Source organism: Eriocheir sinensis, chromosome 2 (genome assembly GCF_024679095.1).
Source record: "Eriocheir sinensis breed Jianghai 21 chromosome 2, ASM2467909v1, whole genome shotgun sequence".
Lineage (NCBI taxonomy): Eukaryota > Metazoa > Arthropoda > Malacostraca > Decapoda > Varunidae > Eriocheir > Eriocheir sinensis.
Genome location: NC_066510.1, coordinates 31752814 through 31778410, shown reverse-complemented (window position 1 = coordinate 31778410; position 25597 = coordinate 31752814). Strand labels below are relative to the sequence as shown.

At 44.6% G+C, this 25597-nt stretch overlaps 1 protein-coding gene and 1 long non-coding RNA gene across 3 annotated transcripts; one reads left to right on the top strand and one right to left on the bottom strand.

Annotated features, from left to right (window-relative positions):
* Nucleotides 1-998: 998 nt before the first annotated feature.
* Nucleotides 999-23967, bottom strand: LOC127002915 (von Willebrand factor A domain-containing protein 7-like). Its single transcript, XM_050869231.1, has 30 exons — nucleotides 23646-23967; nucleotides 23185-23340; nucleotides 22541-22750; nucleotides 21301-21435; nucleotides 20663-20771; nucleotides 19802-19938; nucleotides 18873-19086; nucleotides 17967-18199; nucleotides 16880-17077; nucleotides 15854-15983; nucleotides 15375-15502; nucleotides 14565-14697; nucleotides 13416-13501; nucleotides 12422-12542; nucleotides 11520-11724; nucleotides 10521-10683; nucleotides 9410-9536; nucleotides 8546-8728; nucleotides 7848-7975; nucleotides 7572-7725; nucleotides 6784-6887; nucleotides 5802-5979; nucleotides 5055-5154; nucleotides 4032-4210; nucleotides 3491-3666; nucleotides 3167-3269; nucleotides 2904-3049; nucleotides 2137-2355; nucleotides 1945-2046; nucleotides 999-1845 (listed from the first exon to the last, which is right to left on the bottom strand). Exons 1-30 carry the CDS (start codon nucleotides 23805-23807, stop codon nucleotides 1732-1734), a joined length of 4533 nt encoding a protein of 1510 aa, XP_050725188.1. The 5' UTR covers nucleotides 23808-23967; the 3' UTR covers nucleotides 999-1731.
* On the top strand, nucleotides 4222-5115 carry LOC127002927 (uncharacterized). 2 transcript variants are annotated; one of them, XR_007756749.1, is made up of 3 exons: nucleotides 4222-4642; nucleotides 4699-4782; nucleotides 4979-5115. It is a non-coding gene; the product is annotated as an uncharacterized LOC127002927 (long non-coding RNA). The 2 variants fall into 2 exon arrangements; XR_007756744.1 differs by having other exon boundaries at nucleotides 4699-4866; nucleotides 4951-5065.
* Nucleotides 23968-25597: the final 1630 nt, after the last annotated feature.

Here is a 25597-nt window from a genome sequence, read left to right as displayed (position 1 = left end):
CTGTGGATTTCCTACCAGAAGACCTCACCAAGCTACAGGAGTGGAACAAAAAGTGGCTGTTATAGATCAATGAAGAAAATGTAAAGTCCTGCACCTTGGGAGAGGATATCCATCATACCAATACCACATGGGAAACACTCCACTATCCACCACAGAGGCAGAGAGAGACCTGGGAGTGTATGTTACCAGGCTACCGGTGAAGGGATATCCAGCACAGGGTATAGATCTTCCTTCTCTTTTTAACTGATGCAGTCTTAAGAATTTACTCTCATTCTACACAAGTATCTCTTTTCTCATTAGCCCAAACAAGTTTTTGGTTTGGCACCACAGCTAGACCACCATTTGGGTTCTCTTCTCAGTGGCTCACTTCAGCTTTATTAAGAAATGTCAACAAATGCATTAAAAAGTCATAAGATTCAGATTTTTCACAATTCTAAACAATTCCTCCTAGACTTAACCCCCTGACTGCAGATTTCCTACCAGAAGACCTCGCCAAGCCACAGGAATGGAACAAAAAAGTGGCTGCTACAATTCAATGAAGAAAAATGTAAAGTCCTGCACCTTGGGAGGGAATATCCAGCATACCAATACTACATGGGAAAAACTCCACTATCCACCACAGAGGCAGAGAAAGACCTGGGACTATGTATATGTTACCAGGCTACCAGTGAAGGGATATTCAGCACATTGATCATTACCACATGGGAAACACTCCACTATCTACCACAGAGGCAGAGAGAGACCTGGGAGTGTATGTGACCAGGCTACCGGTGAAGGGATATCCAGCACACCAATACTACATGGGAAACACTCCACTATCCACCACAGAGGCAGAGAGAGACCTGGGAGTGTATGTTACCAGGCTACCAGTGAAAGCCAAATCCGTGCCAATCGCAGCAGACAGGTTAATAGCACGCCATCCTTGGAGGAAGAATACAGTGAGGAGGACAAGCCCATCATTGAAGGTGTTCTTGGAAAGGTTATGGAAACACTGGAGAGACAAACGGCAGAAAATGTCTTATTGAGTTGTGACGGAAGCTGTATCGGTGTTAAATATGCGATATATTCTTACTCTTTTTGGGACAGTGTAAATGTTACCAAGAAACTCTACCTTGTCACCAGAGGAATATACAGAGCAATCAGACTAAGATATATTAACAATACAGAAATCATTTAAGTGAATAACTGAACAAAAGCCCATAAAAAAAGATAATGAATTGAAATAGTAACCATCCCACAGAACATCATATATAATGACCACAACAAAACCCGAGGTAACACAAGAGGCTATTTCAGAAAGGTTCTCCATCTTAGGAAATGTGAAGAGGATACAATCAATAAATATCATAAACTACAACTTTCTAGTTTACAAGGACAAGGAAGAAAGTCATGCTATCAAGGGTTCATGCAGCAAGTACCTACAGGAGTCTTGTGTGAGGTGTTGCTGCCACTCTGTTACTTCCCAGGCTCTGTAGGACTAAACCTCTTCACTTGAGATAGGGTGAGTCCAGTCAGGATCTTGTATTCACCAGACTCACACTTCTAGCACCCCAATAAGTCATGCCATCAAGGGTTCATGCAGCAAGTACCTACAGGAGTCTTGTGTGAGGTGTTGCTGCCACTCTGTTACTTCCCAGGCTTTGTAGGACTAAACCTCTTCACTTGAGATAGGGTGAGTTCAGTCGAGATCTTGTAAACACCAGACTCACACTTTTAGCAGCCCAAGGGTTCCTAACAAGTGGTGGAGGTGGTGTATGATGCAGATGGTCCCTCCACCCCGAGCGGTGTTGCAGCCAGGACAGTGAAGGTGTAGGGTGAGCAGCTCTCCAGGCCACTCACTGTCACCTGCAGGGAAGGAACACATGTGGTGAGGGACAAGACAAGCATGTGATGAGAAATATGAATACCTTCACGACTCATGGAAAGTGTTTTCCTAGAACCTACCGAGACCTCTGGTGGGTGACCCGAGGGAGAGTAGTCCATGCTGCCGCTGTCACTGCCATTGGTCCACGATAGTTTGTAGGTTACAACACATGTGGGGTTTGTCTGCAGGCAAAGATACAGGTCATGGCTACAGGAGATCTGATGCTTCAAAATGCATACCCACATGTTTCAGAACACAGGAAAAAGCTTTACCAGGGGTGCAAACCAGTGCAGCTGGACTTGGTCTGCAGCCGCTGTGATGTGTGTGAGGGCTCGAGGAGCAGAAGGGGTGTCCTCCGCTGTTGTGAAGCTGCTGTTCACTTTCTCACTTACAAGTCCGTCAGCAGTGACAGCAGAGACTCGCACCTCATAGCTGGTGCAGGCATCCAGGCCCGACACCATCTGCTGCAGGAACACACTGGCAGGAACGCTCTGCAAGGCAAATACTTTCTCAGTTCCTGCAAAGACTGCTGGAAAACAATTAATGGTCTGCAAGACAAGTGCTCTCTTAGGGCCTGCATGGACAGATGAAAAGAAATGGTCTGCATTCTTTTTTTGACATCACCCAGCCTTGGTCTATGCCTCACCCTCAGACACTGCAAGGTGTTTTACAGCATGGCACCCAGCATGTGGTCTCCTGTCCAGCAACCATTTGTCTGCCTGGTGCAGGGTCAGCCCAGCAGGCCAAGCCCTGCAGTTTGCCACAGCAGGGCAGACACTCCCAGGGGCCACAGACTCACCCTGTACTTTGAGGAAGCTTGCCACAGCAGGGCAAACACTCCCAGGGGCCACAGACTCACCCTGTACTTTGAGGAAGCTTGCCACAGCAGGGCAGACACTCCCAGGGGCCTCAGACTCACCCTGTACTTTGAGGAAGCTTGCCACAGCAGGGCAAACACTCCCAGGGGCCACAGACTCACCCTGTACTTTGAGGAAGCTTGCCACAGCAGGGCAGACACTCCCAGGGGCCACAGACTCACCCTGGTGGTTGCTGCACTTCCCAGCTCCTCTATCTCAATGTCGTACTCCACGACACAAAGAGGGTTTTCCAGCGGTGGCCTAAAGGACACCAGAGCAGTGTGGGGCGTGATGTCCGTCACCTCAAGGCTGGTTGGCGGGCCGGCGGCTGGGGAGGAGAAATAAGTAAAGTCTTGGAGGGGAAATTATCACTCCCTCCAAACCAAGCAACGGCCTGGCCAGCACCTCACTATTTGTTTGTCAAAATACAGGCGGCAACACTCACGCAGGTCCTTGGTGCGGGTGATGTCATACATGAAGGTGCCCAGCCTGCCGGAAGGGGCAACTGAGGTCACTGTCACCTCGTAGTCCATACATGCCTCCAAGTCCTGCAGGAGGAAGGTGAATTACAACACACTAGACAACTCTGGCTTTGCAGTAAAGGAAGACCAGAGCTGACAGGGAACTGTATGAACTACACCGTGAGAAACCCAGCCCCAGACAACTGTGGCTTCACCATAAAGCTGTTAGGAAACACCACAAGGTGAATGGTGAGAAAGACAGCCCTGGACAGCCATGGCTGACAAAGTGTTGCAAAGTGTGTCCTCACCGTGAATGTGTCCTGCAGGTCGGTGTTGTTGTGGCACTGCTGTGCCAGGGAGGTCAGGTCAGTGATGCAGACAAGGTAGTGGTGGACGCACTCCTCCAGGGTGGCAGGGACCCACACGACCTTCACACTGCTGGCATCCAGCGCACTGGCCGCCACCGACTCCACGGCTGTTGGCTCTGTCAGGGCCAGGCCTCACTTCAGTGCCTTGGCACACCCAGAGAGGGAAGCTGCATTCACACACACACACACATACTATTACTATTTTGTTACTACTACTTCTTTACTATTACTGAACACACACACACACACACACTATTACTATTGCTACTACTGCTTTACTATTACTGAACACACACACACACACACACACACACACACTATTACTATTGCTACTACTGCTTTACTATTACTGAACACACACACACACACACACACACACACACACACACACACACACACACACAGTACTCAGGACAAGTGTTACTGGCCTGACATGCATCAGTGAGGGCTGTACATAACTCTGACAGGTGTCTCTTCCTACCAATCTCATCCATGGTGGCGGTGGTGGTCTCCGTGCTGCCCCGGGCACCTTCAGGAGACACTCCCGACACATAGAAGATGTACTTGACACAGGCAAGCAGGTTGTTCACTGTGGCATAGTTGTCGGCCACGGTTTTCACCTCTTGGAACCTGAGGTACTCCTCCGCAGAGATCATCCACCTGCAACAAGAAGCAAAGTCACTCTTTGGCCCGGGACACCTGTTTGGCAGCCTCACTATGGGAGGCCCAAAGTGATGTGGGGAGCTGTGTGCCATTAAGGATGAACCATGACCAGTTCTACCATCATGTAAGAATAACTCAGCCATTTAGAAAATCATTCAGGGATTAGAAATATCAGAAAACTTTTGGGCTTTTGTAATAGGTCATGTAGAGATACAGTGATATGTTGGTGATAGGTCATGTATAGATATATGTTTGTAATAGGTCATGTATAGATATATGTTTGTAATAGGTCATGTATAGATATATGTTTGTAATAGGTCATGTATAGATATATGTTTGTAATTGGTCATGTATAGATATATGTTTGTAATAGGTCATGTATAGATATATGTTTGTAATTGGTCATGTATAGATATATGTTTGTAATAGGTCATGTATAGATATATGTTTGTAATTGGTCAAGTATAGATATATGTTTGTAATAGGTCATGTATAGATATATGTTTGTAATAGGTCATGTATAGATATATGTTTGTAATTGGTCATGTATAGATATATGTTTGTAATAGGTCATGTATGGATATATGTTTGTAATTGGTCATGTATAGATATATGTTTGTAATTGGTCATGTATAGATATATGTTTGTAATTGGTCATGTATAGATATATGTTTGTAATTGGTCATGTATAGATATATGTTTGTAATTGGTCATGTATAGATATATGTTTGTAATAGGTCATGTATAGATATATGTTTGTAATAGGTCATGTATGGATACAGTGATATGTTTGCCCGAGATGTGTTTCCGTCAGAGGCAGACAATACAGTCCTACACTTACTTGTCTATACAGCTGGCCCTCTCAAGGGGGTTATCCCAGGACAGTTCAACCCAGTTTGCTGTTTGGTTGATCACCTGCAGGTTCTGGGGCGCACCAGGGGCTGGGGGGGTAATGTTTGGCATCAGATCATTTAACCTGGTACCAGTGACGGGCCAAATTTGTGCCTTTACCGTGTACCAGCGACAGGCCAAATTTGTGGCTTTGCCGTGTACCAGTGACGGGCCAAATTTGTGGCTTTACCATGTACCAGCGACAGGCCAAATTTGTGGCTTTACCGTGTACCAGTGATGGGCCAAATTTGTGGCTTTACCGTGTACCAGCGACAGGCCAAATTTGTGGCTTTACCGTGTACCAGTGACAGGCCAAATTTGTGGCTTTACCGTGTACCAGCGACAGGCCAAATTTGTGGCTTTACCGTGTACCAGCGACAGGCCAAATTTGTGGCTTTACCGTGTACCAGCGACAGGCCAAATTTGTGGCTTTACCGTGTACCAGCGACAGGCCAAACTTTTGCCATGATGTCCCCAAAATAGATGATGCATAAATTGATCACAAATGCATTGATATATAATATGAAATGGTTTGTGTGAGTGATGATTTTTTTCTCATTTTTCTTGCTTAGAGGGAAGGGCCTTCAAAAAACATGATCCCCGCAGCTACCAGGTTGAGGTATGTTGTTTCTGATTCCTGAGTGGCATGGCATTTGGTCTTTTGTGTGGCATGAAAAGATAAGAGAATGATCAATACCTGCATCATTTGTGTTGGTGTCAAAGACAAGGCTGTCCTCACTCAGCTGGCCAGCAATGGAAACAGAAGTGATGTTGACGTGATACAAGGTGCATGCCTCCAGGCCCTCCAGGGTGATGCTGTTGTTGCTGGTGGTTTCACATTGACCCTCTGTTGTCCCAAACATTGTCAAGCACACCTGCAAAACAATTACCAATGCAGCTCACTCAGTCTCTCCTTCATTCCCTTACACTCGCATCCGTTTTCTTTTTCCTCTCGTCATAATGCAACAAAATACAAATGCCATGTATGTTTAGTTAAAATTTATACATGTGTCCATCTCAAGAGGAACAGTGTCATATTTTTAGGAATTTGCCCTTAACTGTGGATTTCCTACAAGAAGATCTCACCAAGCAACAGGAATGGAACAAAAAGTGACTGTGATGTACTATTCAACGAAGAAAAATATAAAGTCCTGCACCTTGGCACCAATACCACATGGGAAACACGCCACTCCTATATCCACCACAGAGGCAGAGAAAGGCCTGGGAGCATATGTTACCAGGCTGTCCTGGATACGCTTCTCTTGAAAGAGTTCAAGTCGTGGGCAGGTGGAAATACAGATGAAGTAAGATTGTTCCAGAGTTTACAAGCATGAGGAATGAAAGAGGTTTGGGGAGGATGAGTGAGAATAATACCTTAAGTGTGTCTGAGGAGGGAATTTGAAAACTGAATAGCAAAAAATAACATGCTTCTGAAATGTCCACTTCCTTACGAGGGAATCCCAATGTTCCCCTCAGATCTAGGGTATTAATGCTACATCATCCAGTAGATAAGGAGGGAGGGAGGGAGAGTTATGATGGTGCAAGCAAGGAGTGTATAAACAGGAAAGACTGGAGACTTCTAAAATGTCCACTACCTTACGAGGGAATTCCAATGTTCCCCTCAGATCTTGGGTATTAAAGCCACATAATTCAGCTGACACTGCAGAGACAAAACTCACCTGGAAGTGGTCAAGACAGTCAGGGTTGCTCGGGGGTGTCCAGGAGAGGCTGGTGGTGGTCTCGTCAACGTAGTCAATGGAGGGGTTGGTCGGGGCCGCTGGGACTGAACAAAAGACAGCACATGCTTGTTAGTAGTCAAGATCCTGAATTAATCAATAGCAGTTTACTTCTTCAAACATAGGTAGTGTGATTCAAATATTGTTCCCACTTCCTCCTACTGAGGCTGTGAACCTGCCTCATACAATACAATGTGGTCTTAACCCCCTGACTGGATTTCCTACCAGACTACCTCACCAAGCTACAGGATGAATCAAAAAGTGGCTGCTACAATTCAATGAAGAAAATGTAAAGTCCTGCACCTTAAGAGGGGATATCCAACATACCAATACCACATGGGAAACACTCCACTATCCACCACAGAGGCAGAGAAAGACCTGGGAGTGTATGTTACCAGGCTACCAGTGAAGGGATATCCAGCATACCAATACCACATGGGAAACACTCCACTATCCACCACAGAGGCAGAGAAAGACCTGGGAGTGTATGTTACCAGGCTACCAGTGAAAGCCAAATCCATGACAATAGCAGTAGACAGGTCAATCAAGTCTAGATGTGGCAACATCCATGCAAGCCGATGATGCCTAAAGTTAATAATATGATTTTCAGCCGCTGGGAATGGTTGTAAAGTGTGATATTCACCAAGCCTTGCAGTGTTAATGTATCCATACAAGTTTACAAGCCCTGAAGTCTGAAGTTATAATCCAGCAAGAGGGGATGGCTGCCTCACCTGCGCCCAGCGTTGTGGCGTCCGTGTCCAGCGGGATGCCCTGTGTCACTACTCCCTCAGTGCTCTTGTAGTGCGGTGTGAGGGTGAAGGTGTGCAGGGAGCAGGGGTCCAGGTAGGTCACGTTCATGTGGCACACAAGCTCTGGGCACTTGGACTGAAACACCCATGGCTTTATAGTGTCTACCTTAACATACAATTTATCCTTCTTTTATAACAATTCACTGTACTTGCTTAAATAGTTCCAAGTTTCTTATGTTATGACTGTCAAATCCTTACAGTGTCTGTGTAGTCTTCATCAATCAGGACAGAGTACCTGTCCAGGTCGTCCCGAACTTCACTGACACTCCAGCGCAGGTACACCCAACTCTCCCCAACGGACTCAGCCACAAACTCCAGCACCACGCCTGCTCAGGATGGGGAAAAGTGAATGGGAATTAACCCGGTAGCAGCGATGGGCCAAATTTGTGGCTTTACCATGTACCAGCAATGGGCCAAATCTGTAGCTTTACCGTGTACCAGTGACGAGCCAAAATTTTGCCATGATATAAACCCCCCAAAATAGATGATGCATAAACTGATCACAAATGCTTTGATATGTATTATGAAATGGTTTGCGTGAGTGATGATTTTTTTCTCATTTTTCTCCCTTAGGGAGGCCTTTAAGAAACATGATCCCCGCAGCGACCACTGGGTTAAGACTCATCAATGTGCACAGGCAATGGAGAAAGAAATAATGATAAAAAATATTCTATTGAGCAGAAAAATATATACTGACTTTTAACTGCAGATGAAAACTAAGTGAATCTGACCTGACGTTAAGATGATTTAGCTTTGGCAATAATTAAGGTTAACGACAGAGTGTCTTACTTGCACTCAGCAGACGAGGTACCACATGCAACAGAAAACACCCCAGTCATACTTCTTTGAGGCAAATTATTCTTTTTCATAATTCTTAATAAAGCTGTACGTCCTACCTTTCAGGGGACCCAAATCCCAATTACAGTAACCAACGTTGCCCCGCACGTCAACCCCGACAATGGTAGCATCTCGGAGACAACAGCTGCCTGTGAAGGTGGCCGTGACGGGATCCTTGGTGGACGTGGCGAAGCCGTCCAGACTCAGCTCCTCACTGGGCTGGGAGTAGACTTGCAGCATGCCTTGAAAAGTGTAATTACTGGCATCACATAACTTGAATCCTTCAGTAAACTGTATAACACATGAAGGTATATTTAGTTACTTCTAATACCCTTAAAGTGCACCACATCATAGTGTTTGAAGGAATGGTTAAAGAAAAATGTAATAAAATCTCTTGTCATTGCAGCAACACAATTATTGAGACACCTGCAATTCCCTGGTGGCTGCTGCTGCATACTAATGTTTCTGAAAGGGCACATTTGGACACAATACACAGAAACAAGGGAGGTAGTCTGAGAGATAGTCACCAGTCTGGGACAAAGGAAGGAGTGGTGAGGGTCGGGGAGCAAGCCTTGTTTTTAGAGTAAAGGAAACTGATCAAGGGCAAAAACAGCCCCTAGAGCTGTAGATACTAATAGAGGAGACAGAAAAGAGGGAGGTATTCTGAGAGACAGTCAACCACTCTGGAACAAGGCAAGAGTGGTTAGGGCCGGGGAGCAAGCCTTGTTTTTAGAGTAAAGGAAACTGATCAAGGGCAAAAACAGCCCCTGGAGCTGTAGATACTAATAGAGGAGACAGAAGCAAGGGAGGTAGTCTGAGAGATCGTCAACCAGTCTGGGACAAAGGAAGGAGTGGTGAGGGCCGGGGAGCAAGCCTTGTTGTTTTAGAGTAGAGGCAGTACTTCACACCATGCAATCACTAACCAGAGTCTGTGTCTTGCAGTGTTGCCTCCACAGACCAGGTGTTCCCGGAGCAAGTGTCTTCGGAGTCGTAACCGGAACAGTCTGGCGTGTCGCTGCTCACACAGGTCGGCGGCACAGAATCCTCAAACTGAAGAAGATTGAAGTGTCATAAGACGAGGAACAACATTCTATTACACTGGTTCTACTACGTCTGTGCTGACCCTTTTTAGAGCACATGCTGACGAGGATGGGAATGTAAGCAGCCCTACAGTATGTTTCGCAGGTATGGGGTTGACAACATGCACAATAATTACGCTGGCATGAGGATTAGTTAACCACTCCATTTCTTTTTGTGTTTGTTTACTTAACCCGGTAGCAGCGGGGATCATGTTTCTTAATGGTACCTCTAAGCGAGAAAAATGAGAAAAAATCATCACTCACACAAACCATTTCATAATATATATCAAAGCATTTGTGATCAGTTTATGTATCATCTATTTTTTGGGGTTTATATCATGGCACAAATTTATCCTGTCGCTGCTACACGGTAAAGCCACAAATTTGGCCCGTCGCTGCTTCACAGTAAAGCCACAAATTTATCCCGTCACTGCTACACGGTAAAGCCACAAATTTGGCCCGTCGCTGCTTCACAGTAAAGCCACAAATTTATCCCGTCACTGCTACACGGTAAAGCCACAAATTTGGCCCGTCGCTGCTACCGGGTTAAGAAGGAAGTAATTGCTGCTAAGTTGCGGACGTTGTTATTTTGAAAAGGAAGTGATTATAACAGGCTGTGATAAATTGTGAAATGCTGGCTTTTACATTACAGTCGTCTCTCAAATAGTAGTTTCCAATAGTTCGGTTTTGGTTTTATGTGGATTTTCATAGATTTTTTTAGGAGTTTTGAATTTCCCAACGAGCAGGAAATTTAAAAATCCTATAAGATCTTCTATGACAATCCGTATAAAACCGAAACTGACCTATTGGAAACTGTTCTATTTGAGGGACGACTGTTATTAGAAAAAGGAGTATGTCTCGCAGGTATGGGGCTGACAACACGCACAACAATTACGCTGGCACGAGGGTGAAACATTCCCACCCGCTACGAAGGATACGAAATCAGTCCCCGTACCATATCAAGCACTATGTAGTATGTGATGTAAGTGTTGACGTTGTTCTCGGAGGCGAGCGAGGAGGCCGTGAAGGTGATGGTGCTGGTGGTGCCTGGGAGAGCGGTGAGCGGCACTTTAAAGTTCACCGCCACATTAGACGTCCCCATGGAATCAATTGTTGACCTGGAAAACCGATGCGGATGAACACATGTTTATTCTTACAACAAAGGAGATGGCTCAAGGGCAACAAAAAGAGTAGAAAAAAAAAAAAGCCCGCTACATATAAAGAGACGAATTTCCAATCATAGTTATTAATCATTTTTTGCATGGTCGAAAATTAGAATGAAAATGCTCTTCTGTTGAGGCGATATATTAACATTTGTCACTGTATTATAACATCTAAAATTTGCATAACATTTATCAGACTGTATTATAACTTCTAAAATTCACATAACACTTATCAGACTCTATTATAACTTCTAAGATTCACATAACATTAGTCAGACTCTATTACAACATCTAAAATTCACATAACATTAGTCAGACTCTATTGCAATATCTAAAATTCACATAACATTAGTCAGACTCTATTGCAATATCTAAAATTCACATAACATTAGTCAGACTCTATTGCAATATCTAAAACTCACATAACATTAGTCAGACTCTATTGCAATATCTAAAACTCACATAACATTAGTCAGACTCTATTGCAATATCTAAAACTCACATAACATTAGTCAGACTCTATTGCAATATCTAAAACTCACATAACATTAGTCAGACTCTATTACAACATCTAAAATTCACATAACATTAGTCAGACTCTATTACAACATCTAAGATTCACATAACATTAGTCAGACTCTATTACAACATCTAAGATTCACATAACATTAGTCAGACTCTATTACAACATCTAAGATTCACATAACATTAGTCAGACTCTATTACAACATCTAAGATTGACATAACATTATTCAAAGTCTATTCACATAATATTTTGGCGATGCACTTACGTTGTTGGTGTCCAGTCTGTTATGAATCCTTCCTCATCAATGGCTGTGTACTGGAATGTAGCTTTTGGGCCATAGTTGTACACCGTAAAGATGGCCTGAGTGGTCTCTCCTGGTGTGGCCGACAGCACCGACTCCTCCTTCAGCAGGTCAATGATGCACTCCACCGGCTGGGCCATGGTGGGGTAGAGGCGGGTGAAGGGTTCACCTGCAACAAGGGAAAGGGAACATGGATTCACTCTGTTTCTCTTCTTGGTAAAGTTAAACCCAAATGTCCCTTAGCACCGTAACCAGAGCTGGGTGAGGGACTTTGGGGCTTGACTCCATCTTTGTAATCATTTGCCGAAGCTTAATTAACTCCCTGACTGCGGATTTCCTACCAGAAGACCTCACCAAGCTACGGGAATGGAACAAAAAGTGGCTGCTACAATTCAATGAAGAAAAATGTAAAGTCCTGCACCTTGGGAGTGGATATCCCGCACACCAATACCACATGGGAAACACTCCACTACCCACCACAGAGGCAGAGAAAGACCTGGGACTATATGTTACCAGGCTACCGCTGAAAGACAAATGCCATTCACAGTGGACGGGTTAGCAAGAAGATTTGAATTTTGAAGATCTCTGTAGATTCAGCTGTTCTAGGCAAGACATGACATTGAAAACTGAAATGACCTTTTTTTATCAACATGAGTAAGGTGAAGTTTTTGATCAAGATGAGCAGGATGACATTTTTCATAAAGATGATGTTTTTGGTCAAGATTAGCTAGATGTTTTACTTGATCAGGCTGAGCAAGAGAAGAGTTACAGTATGGCTCCACTGCCAAAGTCTAAACAATAATAAATATATACAACTTCATAATGTGGAAAAAAAGCTACACATGACTCTGGGAAAGACAACCCACCTGACTCCAGGAAGCCATTCACCTCAATGTAGAAGGAACCACTTGGCAGAGCCTCGGACAGGATGTAGAAGTGGACATCCACCATGTCTTCATATGGGACAGTGGACAGCACTTCGCCAGCCTGGGGAGAGGGAACGTTGCCCATCCATTAACATGTGCCACAGTTAACCCCTTCACTGCAGATTTCCTACAAGAAGACCTCACCAAGCTACATGAATGGAGCAAAAAGTGGCTGCTACAATTCAATGAAGAAAAATGTAAAGTCCTGCACCTTGGAAGGGGATATCCAGCACACCAATACCACATGGGAAACACTACACTATCCACCACAGTGGCAGAGAAAGACCTGGGAGTGTATGTTACCAGGCTACCACTGAAAGCCAAATCTGTGACAATCGCAGCGGACGGGAAAGTTGGAAAGTTTCGTTTAGTCGGCGCAACATCTGTGGTCATATGCCGAAGAGAGACAGAAGGGGAAGGAATTATAGGAGAAGGGAACAGATCCCAGGAGATGGGGCACAACCCCCGATTAATACCTGGTACCCATTCACTGCTGGGTGGACAGGGGCGTAGGGTATCGGAAAAGCCGCTCGAATTTTTCCACTCCGCCCGGGAATCGAACCTGGGCTCTCTCGGTTGTGAGCTGAGTGTGCTAACCACTGCACCACGAAGCCACCGCACAGTGGATGGGTTAAACGCTTTTAGACAATGCATAAGTAACCAATGACATCAAGGCAATATCAGTTTTAAAAGTGCTTCTTCTTCTTTTTTTTGAGTTGTGTAAAAGCCCTCAGAATTGTCACATTCCCAGATTTTGCAGCACAGTGGGAATACTTCTAAGTCAAAATGCTTAGTCAGTGATACGTCAGATTGTTGGGAGCGGTGAGTCACGGGCTTTTTTTTTTACACTTTTTTTTGGTTGCCCTTGAGCCGTCTCCTTTGTTGTAAAATGAATAAATAAATATCGAAGCGAGGCTAATGTGTGGTGCCTTACCGTGTCCAAGAACTTCATGGCCTTCACTCTGTCCACGTGGCTCTCCAGGTAGCCGATCATGGTGACTTCCACGTAGTATTGCTCCCCTGCGGAAATGAGGAAATCATTGAGGGATCTAAAGTAGGAGAAGGTGACAGCTGAGCGTTGTCGAAGAATAGGGGATAAGTGTTTGGAAGATTGTGTCGAGTTAATAGGTGGAGAAATTGTTTGGAAGATTCTGTCGAGGGGATATTCATAAGGTTTTGTTGGTAAGAGAACCGGGTAGGACACGAAGTAATGGGTTTAAATTGGATAAATTCAGATTCAACAGGGACATAGGCAAAAATTGGTTTACTAACAGAGTGGTGGATGAGTGGAATAGGCTTTGCAGTCATGTGGTGAGTGCCAATACAATTATCACATTAAAAAATAGATTAGATAAATTCATGGACAGCAATATTAGGTGGGGTTAGATACACGGGAGCTTAGGTTCAAAGGAGCTGCCTTGTACAGGCCTATCGGCATCTTGCAGACTCCTACGTTCTTATGTTCTTGACAGTGACATGAAAACTTGGATAGTTCATCTTAAGGTTGAAAATGGCAAAAAATGTTAAGTGAACGGGTACTCGGCAAGCCACCAAACTGTTTAGTATTTACAATAGTTTAGCGCCAGGCATGAAACCTTGGAGATGTAGTTCATTTTAGGTCTGAAAATGGTGAAAATGCAGAATGTATATATAGAAAGTGAAAAATAAAAACTCCATTAGGAATACATTAAATAAGGTAACAGCAGGAAGGTAATTGACACACACACACACACACACACACACACACACACACACACACACACACACACACACACACACACACAAAAAAAAAAAAACCTAGGAAGAGTGACAAGGAAGATGCCAAAAACTGAGACTTCTGATGCTAATAACAAATAAATAAATAAATAAATTAATGAAAAATAAATAAATAAAAATAAATAAATAAAATACAACAAAATACCAAAAAAACCCACCAAGATAAAATAAAATAAAATACAAGGAAGAGGCTCTGGTACCAGCACAGAGGAAGACGCCGACAACTGAGACATCTGATGACAATGACGTGTGACTGTGGTAAGTTATATACGAGTCTTGCATCCACCCAGATCCACCGTGCACTGACCTGCCAGGGGTGACCCACGGACGATGACGTAGCCTGGCCGTGGCGGCGTGAGGTCAAGCTCGGCAAACTCCGTCAGCAGGCCAAGGGTGGAGGTCGCGCTAACTGATATGCTGTACTCCTCCGCTCCGTCAGCCTGTTGCATGGCCGGGGAGAATGACTCGTGTATACCGGGGTGATCGCAGACCCTTGAAAATGACTACAGCGAACCCTTGATTTCACGGGCTAAAAAGGAGTCAAAATTTTCTGAATCATATATGAATGAAATAAATACAAATTCTTTAGTGTCAATGCTTACTGGCACTTTGGGTCAACATATTCTCTGTTAACTCCTTGACTGGATTTCCAACCAGAAGACCTCACCAAGCTACAGGGATGGAACAAAAAGTGGCTGCTGCAACTCAATGAAGAAAAATGTAAAGTCCTGCACCTTGGAAGCGGATATCCAGCATACCAATACCACATGGGAAACACTCCACTAGCCACCACAGAATCAGAGAAAGCCCTGGGCCTATATGTTACTAGGCTACCAATGAAGGGATATCCAGCATACCAATACCACATGGGAAACACTCCACTAGCCACCACAGAATCAGAGAAAGCCCCGGGACTATTTACCAGGCCACCAGTGAAGGACAAATCTGTGCCAATCGCAGTGAACGGGTTAAAACCTGAAACAGTTTTGTGAAATCTCTCTACTGATGCCATATGGGAGATGTAAATTACTCTGCTGACTGAAAATAAGGTGAAATAAAATAGTGAAGAACCTTTTACTGCAGGATGGAAGACCACTGAACAAATTCCTTTTCTCACCTCGAAGGCCCATTCCCCAAGGATCGGTGAGTTGAACCTGATGACTTTGAGGGTGGGCATGTACGAGACCACCTCCACGCCCGCAGTGCTAGACAGTGCAGCTTCATCCATTATATCGTAAAATGTCCCTGCAATCGAGGACAGCGCATTTCAGTTTATAGAAAATGTTCATGCAGTACAAACAGAACACAATGACCCGGTGATATTTCCTCCTATACAGATAAAGAATGTGAAGCTGTTTACTACTTCAGCATAATATTTGGTATCCATGTTGCTGTTATTCAGGTAGCCAGAGATGCAAAACTGTTTATATATTTGTACTGATTGATTGATTGATAGTTTATTGCACAATAATAATAACACAATTAACAAAGGAGAAGGGAGGAACCTGCCATCCCAGCCCCCAGGAGAGTACATAGTGTGATTGTACAACTATTAACACATCTCTATGAAAAAACAAAAATGTACTCGAAGCTTACCCAGGTAGTCCGTGAGGCTGGCCTTGGAGATGGGGCCGTATATGACCAAATCAAAGTCAAAGATGGAACCGTCGATGGGGAAGGAGAAGTCTTGGTGATGGTTCACTCCGCTTCTCTTCACAATGCTCACCTGTCAATTAGATAAATTCAAATAATTTCAAGAACAGGAAGGCGTCGAGAGCACCTGCTTTGTCTCTGATCAGCTGCCAGCAACATTCTAACCTTGGCAGTCAGCTTAGAATTTTTATATACACAAATTTAATATTGGAGGTATTGAGAGCAAGTGATCGCAGAATTTTGAGGTTTATGGCTGGGATCAGGTGGCAAGATAGGGTGTCCAGTGCAGATGTAGTTAACAGGTGTGGAGTAGAGGACCTGACACTGCTCAGAAGTTAAAGAATCCTACAGTTTGGACATGTAAAGAGAGCAGGGGAGGATACAGTGCTGGGAGTTTTGGAAAGATTGGAGGTAGAAGGAAGGAGACCAGTTGGTAGACCTAGGAAAATGTGGAGGTGTATAAAGGAAGACTTGGCAGTGATGGGATTCAATGAACATTGGGCAGAAGACAGAGTAGAATGGAGGAGAATGAGAGCAGGGGAGGATACAGTGCTGGGAGCTGTGGAGAGATTGGAGGTAGAAGGGAGGAGACCAGTTGGTAGACCTAGGAAAATGTGGAGGTGTATACAGGAAGACTTGGCAGTGATGGGATTGGATGAACATTAGGCAGAAGACAGAGTAGGCCAGAATGGAGGAGAGCCATAGAGCATCCAACTGCTCAGGAAGAGTGAAAATGGACAGTAAACAAAATGATTATGAAGATGATGACGACAAATTTAATATTGTTCAGCCTTCATGTTCCCTCCAAAACCTCAATATTTTTATTTTATTTATTTTATCTTCTTTTTACAGCAAAGGAAACCGCTCAAGGGCAAAAAAAAGGAAACAAAAAATGAAAGAAAGCTTGGTTTGGAGAGGTTAGTAGATAGAGATGACCACACAACCATTCCAGGCAGAGAAGTGACCCACCTTGCTCTCACCCACAGCCTCCTCCATGATGCCGTCAATGTCGTTGATGTCGAAGGAATTCAACTCGAGGAACAACCCGCCCGAGACAGCAGCCAAGTACTCGAGTTCTTCTGTGCCCGAGACTACGTACCCATTATCACTGGCACAGTCCCGAGCCTCTCCTTCCCTTCTGTTGTTGTAGCTGTAGATTATGTTCACCTGAGAGAAGAACAAAGCTTAACCCGGTACCAGCGATGGGCCAACTATTTGCCATGATATAAACCCCCCAAAATAGATGATGCATAAACTGATCACAAATGCGTTGATATATATTATGAAATGGTTTGCGTGAGTGATGATTTTTTTCTCATTTTTCTCGCCTAGAGGGAAGGGCCTTTAAGAAACATGATCCCCGCAGCTACCAGGTTAAAGTCATCAGTAATTCCCCGGCCACTAACATCTCACTCTAGTCGAATTTCAGATCATGTCCTGGTGGTCTCATTTTGCAAGTAGCTTTCCTTACAAAACTTCAGACATAGCGTGATGAGAGACAGGTTAAGAAACTTCATCCCGGTACATGCTACAATAAATATGGCAGTTAATATTGATAGCTAGTGAAAGTTACTGATGAAAATGCATGGGCTCTCTTCTATCAATCAATCAATCAGTCTATCTATCTCTATTTATCTCTCTCACTATCTATCTATCTAATTATCTATCTATATCTATATCTATCTATCTATCTATCTCTATATCTATATATCTATCTATCTAATATATATATATATATATATATATATATATATATATATATATATATATATATATATATATATATATATATATATATATATATATATATGTCACATGGAAACTTCTAATTCTCAATCCATTAACCCATTATGCTTTCTTGCTCTCATCTTCAGTTCAGATTCTCGGCCAAACCCAAAAAATAAAATAAAATGAAATAAATAAATAGGATCTGATTACACTAAGAGCATTGGATCCTAAGTAAGAGTATTGGAGTCCTTCAGGGTGGTTCACAGTGGAAGATCGAGTCACGCTGTAGCCGGGTCAGCAGAGTGACTCACGTGACCAGCGTCCTCACCTGGCAGTGCTTGGCCGCCACGAGAGCCAAAACTCCATCCATAAGTTCGGCATCATGGGCTCCGGCATCAGTGAAACAGAAAATGCTGGAGTAGTCGGGGGTGTTGATGAGGGCCAGCTGGAGACCGTGCCAGAACAGTTCCTCTATACAGCAACATCCACCCGATGCATGGACAGCATCCACCACCTCCAGGAACTCTTCAGCATCCGAGGTCTTGGTGACTGGACCGTACCCTGGGGAAAGGAAGGAGACATTTTTTTTTTTACTAAAGGTGACGGCTCAAGGGCAACAAAAAGAGTGCAGAGAGAAGGAAAAAGCCCGCTCTCACCGCTCCCATGGTAGACAAAAGTAAAGAGAGGTCAATTTCGGGTGGAGAGGTGTCTGATGCACTCTTCTTGAAGGAGGTCAAGTCATAGGCAGGAGGAAATGCAGACGAAGGATTAGATCATGTTGAGCTTAAGATCCATCCACGGCTATCTTTCTCAGGCCATACAAGGCGTGTGAAATTGGATGATCGAGATGGAGAGGATTATTATTGTTATTAGATTAGATTAGGTTAGTATATATTATTTTGTTTTTACAGTGAAGCAGCTCTAGGGCAAAAATAAACAGAAAAAAAGCTCCCTCCTTTCTTTAAATGCCTCTGGTGGGTGATTTGGGTCTCACAGAAATGCTTATGAAAAGGTCATCACGCACTGCTTTAGACATGAACAACGATATGACACTTTTGCATAGGCCTACCACTCACCAAAACACATTCCAGAGGTGATATGAGTGAGCCAGAGCCCCATTAATTAATTCAGTAGCTTATTTCACGTCACTCGAGGCTACTTACGACCAGGTAAACCAATATTCATGAGCATAAAGCACAGTTCGGTGTCTCATAGCCAGGATAGTGTGCCTCACCTGGGTCTGCAAAAGGTACAAAGATGTATTGTTGAGGATGAGATTTTTCCACGATGAGTCTCGCCGTCTCCTTCACGGTCGCAATTTCATCAGTCATAGAACCCGTTGTGTCGATGATAATGGAGAGAGCGGAGCCTTGGTAGAGGTTGAGCAAGTTGACGAAGTGCTCATTCCCGATGGCGTCTCGCACGGTCTTGATGTATTTCTCGCTCGCCTTGAAGGGGAACACGAGTTACTTATCAATCTCATCTCAAGCTTAACTGTCTCTATTAGATACATTATGACTTGTATGTAAATTGAATCTGCTTGGGGGAAATATATCTGACTTCAAGCTTGTCTGCCGGTTACATTATGCCTTGTATGTAAATTGAGTCTGCTTGGGCGAAATATATCTGACTTCAAGCTTGTCTCTGCCGGTTACATTATGCCTTGTATGTAAATTGAGTCTGCTTGGGCGAAATATATCTGACTTCAAGCTTGTCTCTGCCGGTTACATTATGACTTGTATGTAAATTGAATCTGCTTGGGCGAAATATATCTGACTTCAAGCTTGTCTCTGCCGGTTACATTATGACTTGTATGTAAATTGAATCTGCTTGGGTGAAATATATCTGACTTCAAGCTTGTCTCTGCCGGTTACATTATGACTTGTATGTAAATTGAATCTGCTTGGGCGAAATATATCTGACGTCAAGCTTGTCTCAACTGCTTACACATCGGCTCGTGAATCGATCAGATCTACTCGAGGGAAATACTCAGTGGAAACATGCAACTTAATGCTGGCTCTCAATCCGACCTCAAGTTTGTCTCTACTCGTGAATGAGATCTGCTCGAGGGAAATACTCCGGGGAAACACGCGACTTAAAACTGGCTCTCAATCCGATCTTAAATGCTAACTGATCGAATTAAAACTCTCGGCTGGAACTCACTGTAATGGCAAGATCAACGGCCTGCTGATGAAGGTAGTGATGCGGGGAGAAACACGGGGATGAAGACTCCTTGCTGACTCCCCCGGTGGCGTCCTTCGTGGCAGAGGCGTCCAGCAACCCACCGTGGCTGCATTTACCTGTAGGAGGCTTGGACGCTCAAACTGGATGACCTGATACATGCATTGCTCACCCCAGTACTTTAGATGTCATAATTATTAATATCATCGACGTTAAACAAAGAAGAAGAGATCATTGTCATCATTTTAGAGTAACCCACCGTGGCTGCGTTTACCTGTACGAGGCTTGGACGCTCAAACTGGATGACCTGATACATGCATAGCTCACCCCCTTACTTTAGATGTCAATTATCATGTCATTATTATTATTATCATCGACGTTAAACAAAGAAGAAGAGATCATTGTCATCATTATAGAGTAACCCACCTTGGCTGCGTTTACCTGTACGAGGCTTGGACGCTCAAACTGGATGACCTGATACATGCATAGCTCAAATCCCTACTTTAGATGTCATTATTATTATTATTATTATCGACGTTAAACAAAGAAGAAGAAGAAGATGAAGAGATCATTGTCGTCATTACAGAGATCCATGAAACGGTGTCAAGGGAAAATAAAATTGATATAGACCCAAATAGTCCCCTTCAAGAGAAGAGACGCAAAAAAAGAGTAGAACACAGACAATGAAGTAAGGAGAAGAATAAAAATGGGAGGACACACACAATATGGTATGATTCAGACGTAGTTACAAATAATACCGACTTGTGAATTAAATCGGAAGAGAGATCCCAAAACAATGAAGACGGTGGACAACTGACGACCCCAAAACCCGCACCCACTGACCTGCCCCCTCCGGCTTCAGAACGACCAGGCCATCGGAACCCGCGGCAGTGTACTCGTAATAACCGCTGCTCAACTTGCCCGTGGGGATGACGTTATCGTGGCAGGCACCCTTCACGGCCACAGGGATACATACCAAAGTTAGTGACCAATGAGACAAGACATTCGACATTATATTAGAATAGTGTAAGTAACGTGCCTCCCCTTCATGGCCACAAGAATACCTGAGTTTGTGACCATTAACAGGAGCAGGTGAGGCTTCGGTAATGGCTAATGGGAGTAATGGATGTATAAGACATTCGACATTACATAAGAATAGTGTAAGTAACGTGCCTTCCCTTCATAGCCTCAAGGATACCTGAGTTAGTGACCACTGAGAGAGGCAGGTAAGGCCTCAGTAATGACTAACAAGACTGAGTGAACATTGAAATAGTTGACATTATCTATGAATAGTGTGGATACTGTGCCTTCCCTCGGCCACCAAATACTACTCTACAGATATCCAATTCATGCAATATCTCGGCCTATGTTTCTGTAAGGTAATCTTAGATTCTGTGGAAACTGAACTCTTCAAGCCTATAAGTAAAATCGAGCAGCTCCTAAATGGCAATAAAAATGTCCATAAATGCATAGGATTTCACCGTCGTGGAGTCACAGTTGGTGCAGACTAGGTCATCGGGTCCTGCTATCTCCCCCAGGTCAGCCCCAGGCAGCCCCAGGCCCTCCAGCACCCCGTCTCGTCCCAGCTCCACCCATGTCGTCTGGGAGTAGAAGTCCTGCCAGGGATAACGGTGTGGATGCTGTTAACTCGTGAGGATGAACGGTGCAGTCTACCTCTCCTTTTTAGCTTCTATTAAAGGAACCTCCAAGAAAGATTCCACGAGTTTCATTTACTGCACTATAGACTATGTGACCCAAGTAACTTTCCACAACACTTCCGTTCACTGCTCTACAGACTGGGATTGACTGCCGGTCTCAGCTGACCACCTCCCAATGACTGGTTCTCCGTGTGAGGTCACTCCCAGGTGCGCGAAACCAGATTGTATCAGCAGCATCACCCGCTCACTCACTGATCGTACTCACTGGACATGTGGCCTTATCCTATGAGCTATGACGGTCTATTAATACTTGTATGTGTGCCTAAATACTGCTAAGGAATGTTTATGATAAAATACAAAGATACAAAGATTTCAAAGCAGGAATGCGCAATCAATGTTGAAGGAGTCGGTGAAGCTTCGGAAAGCGTAGCACGGAATCTTCCCTCGGTAGTCTTGCGAATTCTGAACCGCCAAACACCATCGACGGTACTGCAGAATTCCTTGGTGGGTAGTGAGGTGGTTACAATAACTCCCCAATCATACCATCTTATGTATGCTGTAAATAGCCTTTCGTTTTAATGTTATGCCCTTGAGAGGCTGACACGAGAGTCATATCGAATGCGTAAATTTCCTGAACTCGTTGTCGCATTTAACAGCTTTCATGATACTGTTATGCCCGAGAGCGTCTGACACGAGAGAGTCATGTCGGATGCGTAAATTTCCTGAACTCGTTGTCGCATTTAACAGCTTTCGTTCTACTGTTATGCCCGAGAGCGTCTGACACGAGAGAGTCATGTCGGATGCGTAATTTACTTTAGCTCGTTGTCGTAAAATCTTTCGTTCTACTGTTATGCCCGAGAGCGTCTGACACGAGAGAGTCATGTCGGATGCGTAATTTACTTTAGCTCGTTGTCGTAAAATCTTTCGTTCTGCTGTTATGCCCGAGAGTCATGTCCGAGGCGTAATTCCCTGTAGTTGCTTTCGCAGTTTAGAATAAATGTCAATCTCATAGACTCAAGAGCTAAGTATGTACCGCTAATACGATTACTACTTTCTACTTTACCTGAATGCCGTTTAGGGAGGCGCCGAAAAGCTCCCTGGAGAAGTCATAGGCCTTATCCACCGTGATGGTCCGAATCATCTGTTGGTAGCGGCCCTGCAGCATCGAGTGTCCCTCCGCCAGGCGCTCACCCTCCATGTGGTGGGCGGCGTGGAACTTCGTCTGGCTCCCCGCCTCGGTCAGGGCATTGCTCCAGGCGATATCGTTCACGGCCTTCGTCGAGAGAGAGAGAGAGAGAGAGAGAGAGAGAGAGAGAGAGAGAGAGAATTACTATAACGCTCCATCACGAGACATTAAGACCATTAGGCAATTCGGTTGGAACGGAGAACATTTAAAAAAACCTGTACTCTTTTCCATGAGTCGTTAATACTTCCACCATTTATGCGTAAGACCCCCAGACAATGGAAAGCTACTCTTATGATCTTAAAGAGGCCATGAATCTATACTACAGGGAAAGGGCGGAGGTAACAAGTAGTATTGCTCAACGAACGTGTCCCGCTCTTCACTGCCCACCTGTGCCTCATGATCTCAAAAAGGTCATAAATCTTTAACTATAAAGAAATGGCAGCGGTAACAAATAGTACAGCTTGGAGAATATGTCCCGCCGGTTACTGTCCACCTGTGCCTGTTTCCTGCCTCCCACGTACCTTGATGAAGCGGGCAGGTGAGGCAGAGGGCCCATAGTAGGCGCGGAAGATCTCAGAGAGCGAGGCGTCTTCAGGGATAGTGACGGTCGAGTTCGGGGGTGCGATCTCCAACAGGAACCGACGAACCTCCCGCCGCAGGGCCTCGCGAGTGATGGCCTGTTTGTGGTGGTTGCGTTTAGGTTATTAGAAGGGAACGGAGAGAGAGAAAAAATATAAATCTACTCGAATATGTTGCCGGGATGAAATGAAGGATAGGAGAAGAACACGTTGAAAAGTGACATGTACGTAGACCATTAGAGGCACCTTAACCTCCATCTCTTTCTCGATTTTTCTTAAGCATATACACGTTAAGAAAGTGACACATCGTACGTATAGGCAATTAGTATTACCTTGTTCTCTCTCACTCTCTTAAACATACAGACGGGCTAAAAAGTTTCATTCATATCATTAATTTGTGCTACCTTGTGATCGGAAGTGGGCCCATCCATCTCGCTAGGGCAGAAGAGAGAGGCCACAGTGGGGTCAGAGTAGTTGAGGCTTGTGGGGAGGAAAGCGGAGGCGAGCGGGAGGGTGGCGAGGATGGCGATGCACCCTAACGCCGCCGGGAGAGAGAGAAGCTTCATAGCGAAAGCTTCAGATCACGGAGGACAGAGAGAAAGGCCAAACGGATGAGGTGTCCCTCGTCCAGACTAGCCCAGTCAATCGAACCTCCTCAGCGGATCTCTCCCTTACTAATGCCTCGTTCTACGGCTGACGCGTGGGGTATACGGTAGGTCTGTGCACCCTCTTTATCTACCCTGCACTGTGACCCTTTATGTAAGACAACTTCTGAAGAAAAAAAAAACGTAATGCCGACGCTCTTGAAACGGGTAGACCTATCCTTATCTGCCCAAGGACTTTTTCCACGGCTGTTGACATAATGGATTGTAAAAAGTTAAGTCCGTGTTAAAAGTCTCTCATGATCACTAGTTTGAAAAGCCTCTCGTCGTAGAAGTGGCTGGGATATCCATGGACTGTTTTGTGATCCCAGTGATAGTTGTACACGGCTCCTGCACCTTGAACGGACGGGAGAGTAACCTGCAAAGAGCCGGTTAATCTTCCCTGTGACCTTGGGAAATTGTCGTCATGGGAGCACGAGCCGTTTCAAAATAGTCTCAGTGAAGATAAACGCATAAAACCTCTGTCTTAAAATGTGTGAAAGAGAAGGAAAGGCAGAGAGAAGGAAAGGAAAAAAGGAAATGAGGGAAAAAATACACATTTTAGAGCACACTAGCACAATACCAAAGTGTCGTGCATGATTAAAACTACTTTCGACATCAGAGAGAGAGAGAGAGAGAGAGAGAGAGAGAGAGAGAGAGAGAGAGAGAGAGAGAGAGAGAGAGAGAGAGAGAGAGAGAGAGAGAGAGAGAGAGAGAGAGAGAGAAAGTGAACACGCGGAGGAAAATGGACCTCAAGGTTACAAGCAAGGAGGAAAACATTAGGTATTAACGACGTGAGAATGCGTAATAGAGAGAGAGAAAAAAATGGACTTCAAGGATACAAGCACGCAGGGAAGGAAACATTATTAACGACGTGATAATGCGTAGGAGACAGAGGTGAGTGCGTGGGAGTCTAGCTTCATCCAATCACCTGCTTTGTCCGTCCCCCGTCCGCCCCCGCTCCCACGGTCCTCCAGAGTTGAGCCACCTTTTTCTTGTTATTGTTTTTTACATCAGGGGAAGCGGCTCAAGGGCACAGAGACAAAAAGAGGAACAAATGAAGCCCACTAGGCGCTGCTCCGGCAAAAGAAAACAGGAAGAGAGGTCAGAGGAAAGGTCAATTTCGTGAAGAGTATGACCCCAGCCTTGTTACCTATAGCTACACCTTACTGATCGATGGATAGAGAGAGAGAGAGAGAGAGAGAACGAGGAGGAGGATAACGTCTCTCTCTCTCTCTCTCTCTCTCTCTCTCTCTCTTCTCGGGTCTTTCAAAACTTATAAAAGGGTATCAAGTTCCAGAGAGGAGACATTCCATTAAACCGCAGCGGAGGTCCGACGGATTAGGGGAAGGCTTGATATGATACGTCTCTCTCTCTCTCTCTCTCTCTCTCTCTCTCTCTCTCTCTGTGGATAACTGTTTTCCCGTGCCTTGCGAGGAGAAGAAGAAATAGAGTAGGCTAAGAAGTAGAAGAAGTAGAAGAACAGAAATGACTATAAAAAAGTAGCCACATACATGACCCATAGCTACGTGAATGGCGCCAGGAACAACAGAAGAAGCGGGTCACAGTTATCCATTCTCCGTAACACCGCCAGTACCAGGAAAGTGTCATGACTCGCCGTGAGCCAGTTCGCGGTAGTTTCAGACCAGCAAACGCGGCGCCCTGACCTTGTATACCCCACTTGGCCTGGCACTCGCTATCACGGTTCTCGGTAC

Excerpts from the sequence above, each read along its gene's own strand:
- LOC127002915 (XM_050869231.1), bottom strand. The coding sequence starts at position 23,807 with ATGAAGCTTCTCTCTCTCCCGGCGGCGTTAGGGTGCATCGCCATCCTC. Across the intron at positions 7,726-7,847 it reads ATGAAGACTACACAGACACT|TCCAAGTGCCCAGAGCTTGT; the intron begins GTAAGGATTTGA and ends TGGGTGTTTCAG. Across the intron at positions 4,211-5,054 it reads AGGGCCAGCTGTATAGACAA|GTGGATGATCTCTGCGGAGG; the intron begins GTAAGTGTAGGA and ends TTCTTGTTGCAG.